Source organism: Cynoglossus semilaevis, chromosome 14 (genome assembly GCF_000523025.1).
Source record: "Cynoglossus semilaevis isolate Cse_v1.0 chromosome 14, Cse_v1.0, whole genome shotgun sequence".
Taxonomy (NCBI): domain Eukaryota; kingdom Metazoa; phylum Chordata; class Actinopteri; order Pleuronectiformes; family Cynoglossidae; genus Cynoglossus; species Cynoglossus semilaevis.
In genome coordinates, this window is record NC_024320.1 from 18,045,553 (window position 1) to 18,056,718 (window position 11,166).

At 41.0% G+C, this 11,166-nt stretch overlaps 2 protein-coding genes across 4 annotated transcripts; one reads left to right on the forward strand and one right to left on the reverse strand.

The window, feature by feature from the left end:
• Window positions 1-199: 199 nt before the first annotated feature.
• ube2l3a (ubiquitin-conjugating enzyme E2L 3a) lies at window positions 200-3,653 on the forward strand. The gene is made up of 4 exons (XM_008325588.3): window positions 200-355; window positions 2,013-2,108; window positions 2,286-2,472; window positions 3,126-3,653. Exons 1-4 carry the CDS (start codon window positions 329-331, stop codon window positions 3,278-3,280), a joined length of 465 nt encoding a protein of 154 aa, XP_008323810.1. The 5' UTR covers window positions 200-328; the 3' UTR covers window positions 3,281-3,653.
• A 96-nt stretch (window positions 3,654-3,749) lies between these two features.
• ckmt2a (creatine kinase, mitochondrial 2a (sarcomeric)) lies at window positions 3,750-11,142 on the reverse strand. 3 transcript variants are annotated; one of them, XM_025062522.1, is made up of 10 exons: window positions 11,051-11,142; window positions 9,511-9,688; window positions 8,780-8,978; window positions 8,582-8,677; window positions 8,268-8,489; window positions 7,084-7,169; window positions 6,262-6,385; window positions 5,887-6,021; window positions 5,561-5,686; window positions 3,750-5,247 (listed from the first exon to the last, which is right to left on the reverse strand). In XM_025062522.1, the coding sequence occupies exons 2-10, from the start codon at window positions 9,657-9,659 to the stop codon at window positions 5,131-5,133; spliced, it is 1,254 nt and encodes a 417-aa protein (XP_024918290.1). In that variant the 5' UTR covers window positions 9,660-9,688; window positions 11,051-11,142; the 3' UTR covers window positions 3,750-5,130. The 3 variants fall into 3 exon arrangements, with proteins under 3 accessions (XP_024918290.1, XP_024918291.1, XP_024918292.1); XM_025062523.1 differs by lacking the exon at window positions 11,051-11,142 and adding an exon at window positions 9,905-10,281; XM_025062524.1 differs by lacking the exons at window positions 7,084-7,169; window positions 11,051-11,142 and adding an exon at window positions 7,662-7,747 and having other exon boundaries at window positions 9,511-9,898.
• Between the last annotated feature and the right edge of the window lie 24 nt (window positions 11,143-11,166).

Sequence of the window (11,166 nt, forward strand, 5' to 3'; positions counted from 1 at the left end):
GTTAAATAGTAGCTATAAATATAATATAAATACTGTACCGTAATGGGTAATAGTGTAATATATTATAAATAGTATGAGAGTAGAAGTGGTTTTTATCATTTTTATTTATTTATTTATGTACACGAGGGGGTGGTTGACTCTGGGTAACACTCCAGCACAGGAGGTGGTGGCAATGGACTTGAAAAGCTGGTGCAACCTACCATAAGACAGAAAAGAAGAAGAAATAGGGGGCAGCATTGCGACCACAGCGCGCAGTCCTTTTCAACACCCCAAATCAATAGAAGTAGAGAAGGGAAAGAAACAGGAAGGAGACGAGAACGGAGCCACAATGACTGCGACCAGGAGGTTAAACAAGGTAGAATATATATATATTATATTTGATTAATCCTACCTAGAGGGTTTAAACTATTTACGTTGGTTGCTCATGTACTAGAAAAGGCTTGTCGGATTAGGTAAATCGTGATTTGGTTTATGTTACAGATAAAAACGAAACCGTAGCGACGTCCGACAGACGATGACGGAGATATAAGTAGTTAGTTAGGTGAAGGCTCCGGCGCGGAGTGATTCAGCATAAACCCCGCAGCTGCCACATTCAGCCGCACTTTGTCTCGATATATGAAGAGTGAGACATTGGAACAGTCGACTGATTCTGCTGTCACTGGACGGTTATGTGATGTCGGAAACATGGAGACTTCAGGGCTGGGGCGTGACATTAGAAGGCTTTTACTGCCGTCGTTTCACTTAAATATCTTTATACAAGGACCGTCGTTCTCCTTTGTCATGTAAAAATTCGATCTTTGTTGTTTAGTGTGTACAGTCTGTCTAATAAATACAGTCAGGGATTTATTACGGTTGGTGCTATTATGGTTTCGGCGAAATAATAACGTCACCTAAAACACGTTTAAATAAATATTGAAATAAAACTACCCGAATTTTTACACATATTTTCCTAAGTGTTGGGAATTTAAGGTTGATAAAAATGTTCATAGTTGTGAAGGGTTAAAAAACTTTTACACTTGAATTGGACTAAAGAAAGTTGAAACAATCTGTGGCTACACCGCTATACAGTCTCTACAGTCCTTTCACTTTCACTGTGGCACAAACGCCTGTGGATTTGATGATCTTATGTGTGAATGTTCAGAGTTAACATTGTCAGTGAAGTATTTTGTCACGTCCTCGGGAACTCCTCGAAATACCACCGAGGAAGTAGAAAAACCTGTATTCACGCTCCTTCTAGTCTGATAAGAAACAAATATTAGTACAACATGCTCCTTTGTTTTAAAATGCTGCTTAACAATACCACTTTTTACAAAAATAAATAAATAAAATCACACAGAAGCAACAAATTGACTTTTCAAATCATTTTGATACACCACGACCATTAAATTAAAACCACTTTATCACTGTTAGCCTACTCTACTTTTATCTTCAACATTGCCACAAGTAGCAATATTATTATAATAGGTTATTATTACACATTTATTTATTATAAACCTATTTCGTTTTCATTTTACAAAGTGTAAAAGTGAAAGTATAAATAACTACTTCCTTGTATATAACATCCTCATTCTGTTCAGTTAACCAAACTACAGGTCCAAATGAACGATGGTAATCGTGTTCACGACTGATAAAACTCAAATTCAGCAACATGGTTTTTTTGGGTTTTTTTACTGGTCAGTTATGTAGTAATCAGTTTATTGTTTTGGCTCCAAACCTAACATTCTGTTTCGAATTACTTATTACATGACAGTAGGTACAGTACATTTGGATAAGGGTCATTAAATTAAATAAATTTACAATGAACATTGTTAGCTTTTCCCCTTCCATCTTATTTGGCTGATGTGTCTTCTACTAGACACATACAAACATCTTCTTCCATTGGACGTCAGACACTTTAGTTTATAGCCTTAACGTGCCTTAACAGTTTACCTGTGTGTGCTGTTCTTAGTTGATATAAATGCCATTGATATAAATACTATACACATCAACTTCCATTGTGGTCGTTTTTACAGGAACTCGCCGATATCCGTAATTCTGGGGTGAAATTTTTCCGCATCATTCACGTAGATGAATCAGATATCTTCACCTGGCAAGGGCTCCTTGTTCCTGTAAGTATAAAAATGTTCTTTTCAAGGGCTAATTAGCTTTAGCTCTGGTCTGTAAGACTATGATCTATAAAACTGTAAAACTGTGATGTCCATTTGGACAACAGACAGTGGAAGTTGGAGGGTGAAGAACAACACGTAACAAGAGTTTTGTTTTGTTTGTTTTTTTTTTCAACCCAGGATTCCCCTCCATATGACAAAGGAGCATTTAAAATTGAAATCATTTACCCTGTTGAGTACCCTTTTAAGCCACCCAAGATCACCTTCAAGACGAAAATCTACCATCCCAACGTGGATGAAAAAGGTCAAGTCTGCCTGCCCATCATCAATGTGGATAACTGGAAGCCAGCCACAAAAACATGTCAAGGTGAGGCTCTTTAGAAGAGCTCTTCTTTTTTTTTTAAAGAGTTCACATTCTCCTTCTAAACACGTGTGACAGAGTTTGTGATGACCTCATGTCTCTTCTTCTCTGGGTAATGAGAATTCAGCTCAGTATCTAGAACAGGACAATTCCATCGTTATGTTAGTTGGGCAGGATTTTCAAAACATAAAAGTCAGTAGGGTCAGTGTTTTATGGCTAATTGACGAGAGGTAAATTCAAATTTTCATTAGTAGTTTTATGTTGCTGTACAGTACATTGATTTGATTGACTTTTAGACAGACAAGTGATGTGCTGTAGATGGCATGTTTCTACTCTGCAGAGAGTGTGGCATTCATGTTCTGTTGTGGTGAAAGAATTTTGGATTGCTTGCCAATTGTGAGATTGTCTCCATGTTTGTCAAATGACCACTGACTAGGCCACACTGAGGTTGTGTCTGTGCTATATGTGGCACTGCAGGCCACTGTTAGAATAGGATGTATAAAGAGTCTATATGTATCGATGGCATAAATATTGTAGAATTGGCAACCAAGAGAGAAAGTATGACATAGCATGGGCCTAGCTTAACAGAACATAAAGGTACAAATCTACTGTCAAAGGGAAATTATTATATAGTGACTATTTTCCTCTGTGTCCCACAGTGATCCAGAATCTCATCGCTCTGGTGAACAGTCCTGAACCTGAACATCCCTTAAGGGCAGACCTGGCTGAGGAATACACAAAGGACCCTGGCAAATTTATGAAAAATGCAGAGGAATTTACGAGAAAACACAGTGAAAAGCGACCCGTGGACTAAGGACACCACACTGACACTCAAGGCCCCTGGCCTCCTTTTTGGTTTCTGTTCAAAGTTCACCCTGAATCGCTGCTCTTGTCTTTTAAACTACATTGATGCCCTGATTTTGCATTTTTGCATTGTTATAGAACTGCAACAGTTCTCTGATAGAGAACTTGTGTTTCTGTTTTACTTTGCCAAAAAAAAGGGGAGGAAAAAAAAAAAGCAAAAAAAAAAAAATGTTCTTTTTAGAAAAGACCTAATTAGTCAGAGGTCGTGTCTGTGGACTGTACTGTATAACGAAGGAAATAGTCAAATTGTTTTTCTGCTTACTCCATTGCTCAATGTCTCTTCAGAGTAAACATCAATAAATGCAAATGTTTGAAGATCTTAATGTTTGTTTTACGTCCAAAATCATTAAACAGCCGTCATCAGGTACTCCTGTATGAGTTTCCCCTGAAGTTGCACTGTACTCACCAGAAATCACTTGCTGCAGGTTATTATTATTATTATTATGTATAAAAATATCAACATGTCAGCAGAAGTTCCTAGATAAAAAAACAACAATCATTTCATTACATTTTTTAAAGATACACAGAGATGAAAATAAAATGTCTAATAAATAAGATAGTTCCCTCTCTGTTAGACTGACCGTCTTCAGCCATCAATAGTGTTACTGACATTAGATTCACTATAAATCAGGTTGGTTTTTGGTGACGACTACTGGATCATTTTTGCAGATGAGTTTCTGTGAGGTTAACTATTATGAGGCTAACTATTTGGACCTGTTTAAACAGAAGAATAAAATGTCCTGAAAAGAATATGGACTTGTTTTTTTATTTGTATCTCACCTTTAACAAAACACAACCAGGTCACATTTTGTTGTGTGCAGTGATGTGTCACGATGACAAATAATTCACTTTCACTTTTAATTTTTTTTAACACCTGCTACTGTTGGCTTTTAAGTGGAACTCTGGCCAGAAACAAAACTTAAATAATTTTCAACTCCTAGTGGATGACAGAGGAACCTCCAGTTCCTTTTTATTAGCTTTGAGGAAAAGCTAACACTAGTACCAACAACACATTAACAGTGTATTTCCTATCAATCTCAAGGAACAGTCGGACATTGATGCCTGCAACACAAACATCATGACAACAGTCAGAGTATGATAGGACTTTGTAACAATCTGAGGATCTTGGTCAACTAGCAGGTAACAAGTGTGGACAATGGAACTGTATCAACAGGACGGTATAAAAGGACAACACTGACAGAGAGACAAGTGAAGTCTAAGTCAAGTCTCAAGTGTTCAATGGGATGGACCAGGTAATGTCTCAAGACTGAAGTTTATCACGTGGTCTAGAAAACACTGCACTGAAAGCATGTACTCTACTACGGTCTTCTATTAGTGCAGTGTTTCCTATACATGCAGTTTGTTCATTTCTGTCATTTACTGGATTTTAATGGATGACCCTAACGGATCATGGGGGAAAAAATAAAATAAATAAATAAATGTTTCTAGTGCGCAGGTGAAACCTTCCCTTACTCAAGTTGTCATGGTTATGTTGTATCTGAAAGACAAAAGATATTTAGAAATCAACAATTTCATTGAGGAACAGCTGCGACATCGGACCAGCTCTGTGGGCAGAGGTGGACGAACAGAAAATGCAAAGAGCAGTGTTTATATAAGAGAGATGTTGTTGTAATATACTGGCTTTATTGAAATTCAGGATGACAGTATGAACCTGAGGTAGAGGTTTTAGCTAACAGCAGATTAGCGCTAAGGCTAAGGCTACACACAAGATCTGTAGTCTCTGTAGGAGGCGAAAGAAAATGACAAATATCTTTCTAAGCTACTTCACAGCCCAGCTTTTTATTTCCTAAACTGAGCGATGGGAGCTGGAACTTTGATGTCCTGGTTCTTCTCCAGCCTCTTCTCACATTCAACCAGGTAGTTGACACCGTCAACCACCAGCTGGACCAGCTCCACCTTCCAAAAACAACAACAAGCAAACGAGTCATTACAGATTCCTGCCTTTTTATGTTAAGGATCAAAGCAGGTGGAGAAGGGTCAAAGGTCACATGTTCATCACCTCGTACAAGACAAGGTATCGGATCGGATGGGCTACAGTTGATCATTTTGATATTCATTCCTGAAAGTTTGACCAATATCAGACTGATACCGATCCTGAGTATCTGATCGAGTCCTCCACACCACTTCCTGTCATTTTGTTTTAACCTGATCCTGTGTGTTTGTGACAGTGGGAAATTCAGAAAGGATTTTCTCAGAAGCTCACACTCACCTCAGATTTGCCCAGACGATCATTGTTGGAAATGTCAAAGGTATCTCCGGTGGCAGCCGTGTCCACACCTCCTGTGCCGCGTTTCTGCAGACGCAGGTTGTCCAGGATTTTGGAGAAGCGTGGATCCTGCAAAAGTCTTCGATCATTAATTCAGTCATTTTCATGAGCAGCAGTGGAACATGAGCTCCATGAGAGGAAGAGAAAGGTTGACACAAAGTAAAGTCTGGTTAAATTCGTGGTTTTTTTTTTGCTCATTGGGAACAAAGTATCAAGTGTGTACAAACTATGTTCACTATGAAGAACTGTGCGTATGTGTAATACAGTACCTTGCTGAGTTTTGGCAGGCGTACGTGCACCCCCGCCCTGAGGCCAGTGCCCAGGTTGGAGGGACATGTCAGTATGTAGCCCAGACGTTCGTTCCACATGAATTCCCAGCCTCTCTCCTGGATTAGATGTTCAACCTGGAGGAAGAAAAAACAAAACAAAAGAAAATAAAACTGCATCATCCAAAGTAGTCTTAGTTAATATATTTTCATTTTCTTTCATATTCAAATCTTTCTCGTGTACCATTCAGCTGAAAATTGTACCTCCGCTCATGAAGTTTGAATTCTCCATTCGTTTATTAGGGCTACTTCTAGGTGACTCTGACTCTGACTCTGACTCATATGTTTTTCATCTCTCTGTGCTCCACTCTACTGTACCTGCTTGAGGCCTCTGCAGAACCTCTCAAACACCCTCTTCATGTTTCCTCCCTTCTCCATGGAGATGACTCTGGTGTGGTCCTCCTCATTCACCCAGATCAGGAAGGTCTTCTCATTGTTGTGCCTGTTGAGAGGCGCAGTTAGAGTCGAAGAATAAAGAGCTCTCTGCTCATCACTGAACGTTAGTGACAGACTCTCAGTATCACACTGGGCCATCAGAGCGTGCAGGGTTTATTATTAGCAGTCGGTTGTGAGAGCCATGCATTTAATCCGACGACTAACAGTCTTCAGGTCCATACTGAGGAACAACATCAGACAGGAAGTCAAATAGTCTTTTACAATACCATTTTACCAGAACAAAGGAAAGCTATCCTAGTCATTTAACAATGGATCGTTAAAAAAAAAAAAATCAACTTCTTTGGTTTGAAGTGTTGGCTTTTTCACCATATTTCAGTTTGACTGTGTTACTCTAATACATTCATCATTAAAAAAAATCAACGCCAGAGGAGCTGCGATCCATAGGTTGAACCTAAAGAAGAGGCACAAAGGTCTGTTCTGGACGACAGTTATAATTGGACGGCTGTAACACTGCCACCCACTGTCAAATACGTGGCCTGTACAGACCATGGGATGAAGCCCACTCTATGGGTAACAGCTCCTGTTCATGGTTATTGCTGCAGCCCAGTACAACACCTGCTAAAACATCCACATTAGAAACAGAAAGATTTCCTGTTTCAGCTTTGAGCTCATCTCCAACATGGATGTAAAGGTTATGGTTAATAGTCCCACAGCAGAGGAGCAGGAGAGCTGAACAGCCCCTACCAGATGCCCCTGGCGTCTGGCCAGTCTCTGGCCATGAAGGCACAGGTCAGCAGTGGAGAGACAGGCTTGTCAAACAGGAAGTGGTCCTGAGGGTGGGAGGGTTACAGGAAGTCAGCAATACTGCGGTCACTGATCACTGACGTATTAACAGTAAGTCTTTCTGTATATAGTACTCAAACTTTTTTTTTTACTGCAAACCACCAACAGAAATATTTGTCTCTCCAAATACATCCAGTATGAACATCATTAAAATACAGCAGTACTGTTCTACATACACATACAGCTGGTATGTGTACCATATTTTGAGACCCAGATGAGTCTAGGGAATCTTCTTTTTAATTATCTTGGACTATTTTTTTTTTACAGTCGTCAAGTATTGTAAAAAGACTAAACTGTTACATTAAAATGTAAATGTAATAAGTGACACCGTCTCCACCAAAGAAAATCTTAGAGGGAAAAGAAAGAAGAGAAAAAAGCAGAACCAGTCTTCACAGACCAGGAGGTTCAGGTCAGGACTATTCTAGGTGGAAAAGCTCCGAGCTACAGTTCCTTCTCTAACAGTTGGATGCCAGCCTTACCAGATCCCCCTGGCATCAGGCCAGTCTCGGGCCATGAAAGCTGAGGTGAGTAATGGAGACACGGGCTTGTCAAACAGGAAGTGATCCTTGTGTCGCACAGCATGAAATGTCCAGAGGAGAGAGGTCAGCTGACATGAGCCTACATGACTTCTCTATTTCTCTAGATCTAGGTACCAGGTACTAGTATCTAGTGTTACACTACCTATAGAATTGAATGGAAGAAATATACAATGGTTAAAAAAGTACAATTTTCAATTGATTTTAAATTTAAATTTCTTCTAATATAAAACTGTAAATATTTTTGTACGGTGGTCTCCCCCAGACCAACTTCACTTAGATCAGAGTCAGTGTTTTAATGATGCTCAGGTGTTCATTTCTGGGTGCAATACTCTTGTTTACCTACAGGAGCTACTCTACTCTACTGTGAATCTGGGCTATAAAAATAAAACTGACTTGACTTGTTGGGGTTCGATCAGAAGCCAAAGCAGATACTCCGCTTACACTTTATATACAAATAAAACTTCTGAATCTTCTGTTGTTACGACCAGGATTAGAGTCGTCTTCTCAAACACAACAGTAAACGGTTGGACGTTTCTAAAGACTCACGTCGATCAGCTGCTGCTGCTCCTTCTCCGTCATCTCCCCGAGGCTGTAATAGCGTCCAGCCAGGTCGTCCTTCAGCCCACCCAGGGCCTTCACAACCACGTGCTCCACTTCCCGTCGCTCAGCCCTCGAGCAGGCCGGTGGGAGGCTCAGTCCACGGATGCTGCGGCCGGTGCGGACACGGGATGAAAGGACGTAGTTGTCATCAAAAACGCCGTTGGTTATCTAGAGGAATTCAATTCAGAAAAATGATCAGACGTTAGAACGGTTCTGAGAGAGACTGTGGAGCGAGAACGGAGGTGTTTTCCTGGCCTCACCTTGGAGGCGTCCAGATCAGTGGGGTGTTTCATGGTTCTGGGGTCGTAGCCGTTGTGCCTGTCGATGATCACAGGATCAAACAGGTCGGCGAACACCTGTGGGGAAAAGAACATGAAGTCGAGGAGAGAAGGAGCTGAGGTCAGGAGGCTGATACACACTTTACTTCTCACACATTTTCACTTCTAACTTCCTCTCACCTCGTAGCTCTCCTCGTCACCAGCCACACAGCCCACAGTCTTGATAAAAGGGTGACCCGGGTTGTCCACTCCAGTTTGGATGCACTGGTCCAGGGTCCAGTTGTTGGGGGTGACCTTGTCCCTCAGTCTGCCATAAACAGCTGGGGTCAGAGCTGAGGCCATGCAGTTGTTGTGTTTCCTCAGGTCTGGGTAGTCGGCACTTCAGAGAAACAAATATAAAGTAGACGTTTTGATTTGAGAGCAGAACTGCAGCACTGTACTCAGAATCGTACGTTCTCCTAAAGCTGCGTTCACACAAAAAGCTAAAATATTAAAATGATTGTATGACGCCACCTCCTGGGTAACTTTAGCTCATGTCTCTTCTTTTTTTTTATTCCAGTCCTGATAAAACATAGCAGCAGTGTTGGTGCCAACAATGATGACAAGCTCCTCCCCCATTGTTCACAAACTTCTCTGCTTACTGTGATAAAGTCATTGTTGACTGGATGTCGGGACGTGATGCCGCCTGAAAAATTCAATTTTTTTTAACTTCATTCACCTGGCCTCACACACAGACTACGCTATGTTCGCTTCACCTGAGTCGCATCCAAACCTCCTATCGTGGCTGTTACAGCATTTACACTGACTGTGCAGGTGAAACATCTCTGATGTGATTCCTTACATCTCAGGATCTTAGGGTTCTCTCTTTCTACTAACATTTTCAAACACTCCCTCTGATTATCCCGTCTTACCTTGGAGGATAAAGCTTGTTCTTGGCGTCGGCGACTAGAGAGCTGTTTTCACTCAACAAGTATCCAGATGCGATTGTCCCCACACCTAGGCTGGCCAGCAGCACAGCTGAGTTCCGTCCAGAGATCAAACGTGTGAAGGAGCTTGCCATCTTGTCGTGCACTCTGTCAGTCAAATGATCTGGAAGGAAAAGGAGAAAAAATATATACTTTTTAACCTATTCATCATTCATATACTGTATAATACATTCATCCTAACTTTAACCAGAGACTGAGAATTTAAGGTTCAAGACGTTCTGAAGGTAACGAATCACACCGTCATCGCCCCCTCCCCCACCTCACACTGCAACTAAACAGCTTTTAGTTCAGTACAGTAACAAGATTAAAGCGCAGAGACCAGACGTTCTCAGCCTTTCAGCGCTACCACAGTCCACGACCTGAGAGGTTTACTATAAAACCCGTTCTAGATGATTCCTGCTAACTGCTAACTTAAACTGCTAACTTAAACTGCTAACTTTACAAAAGGACAGCTGAGACAGAACCGATGGGGAAAATTAGATTATAATTTGAGATTAAGAGAAGCACTGGTCATTTTTCCAGCTGGTCGTCCACACACAGAGGCAGGTGAGAGGACAAACAGGAGAATCCGTGGACACACCCTCACTCCTGTTAATCCTCATCATTGGTCCACAGTAGCCAATCAGTTCTCTTGTTGTTGACTCAAGATGAAAAACTCAAACCAATTCTGAGTGTGGCTTTGTTTTTTCATTTACATCCCTCATTCTTTTCCCGTGAACTCTGTGCAGCTTTAGAACTGGACACTGGTTGGGTCAGTGCAGTGGTGATGTTATTTATAGGTGACTGGAGCAGTTGTGCTGCCAGGGTTCAATGCCAAGAACCAAGCTGTCTCTGGCCCCGCTCTCAGTGACATTCAGGAACTGGTCACAAGACCAGACCTTCATGTGGTCAGTTCAGCTGGACACAGCAATGGAAACAGACATGGGGACATATAGAGGACATGGAATGGGACACAAATGTATTTTAAAAAAGCAAGAGCGGAGTAATAGGATCATTAGGAATAAAAATAAATGACGTGTCAGGAATCAGCATCCGTTCTTCTTTCTGGGTGTAAAGACTTAACTGCAAACTGACACTGTGAATCACATGGTCTTATAGTGAGGATTAGACCACAGACGAGGCCTCTCCTCGTCCCTCGACTTAGGATCAGAGGTGTTAGGTACCAGACAGGTCTTAAGACCACCTTAGCCCTCTTTAAAAGACAGGCTAATACAAGTTACCAATGTAAATAACCAATGAGAAAATATGTGACATTATTTTTCAAACATCAGAAAAAAGTCAACACCATCAGTTAAAACCCACATCATAAATAACTGCATAAAGAAATTAAATGAAAAATCATCTTAATTCAATATTTTTCAAATAAAACAACAAATAGATTTTGAAACCGGAGATGTGCTTATAACTACTGAGAGCTAAAGAGGACGTATCTGCACAAGAGACAAGAGACAAGAAGGTACGGTACCTGGAAAAACGTTGCTCTTCCTTCTTGCTGAATGTCCCCCGTAGAAGAGCTTTTCACCGGGTCAAGGGGCTCCACCCACCCATGTGGGATTAAAAACCAAGGGGCCAATCATGGGA

What these genes read in the sequence shown, in the direction of transcription:
- ckmt2a (XM_025062522.1), bottom strand. Translation starts at nt 9,659, where the DNA reads ATGGCAAGCTCCTTCACACGTTTGATCTCTGGACGGAACTCAGCTGTG. An exon ending in AACAAGCTTTATCCTCCAAG is followed by an intron (nt 8,979 to 9,510) that starts GTAAGACGGGAT and finishes GTTTCTCTGAAG; the next exon opens with TGCCGACTACCCAGACCTGA. An exon ending in ATCGTCTGGGCAAATCTGAG is followed by an intron (nt 5,248 to 5,560) that starts GTGAGTGTGAGC and finishes TGTTTTTGGAAG; the next exon opens with GTGGAGCTGGTCCAGCTGGT.
- ube2l3a (XM_008325588.3), top strand. Translation starts at nt 329, where the DNA reads ATGACTGCGACCAGGAGGTTAAACAAG. An exon ending in CGACCAGGAGGTTAAACAAG is followed by an intron (nt 356 to 2,012) that starts GTAGAATATATA and finishes TCGTTTTTACAG; the next exon opens with GAACTCGCCGATATCCGTAA. An exon ending in GGCAAGGGCTCCTTGTTCCT is followed by an intron (nt 2,109 to 2,285) that starts GTAAGTATAAAA and finishes TTTTCAACCCAG; the next exon opens with GATTCCCCTCCATATGACAA.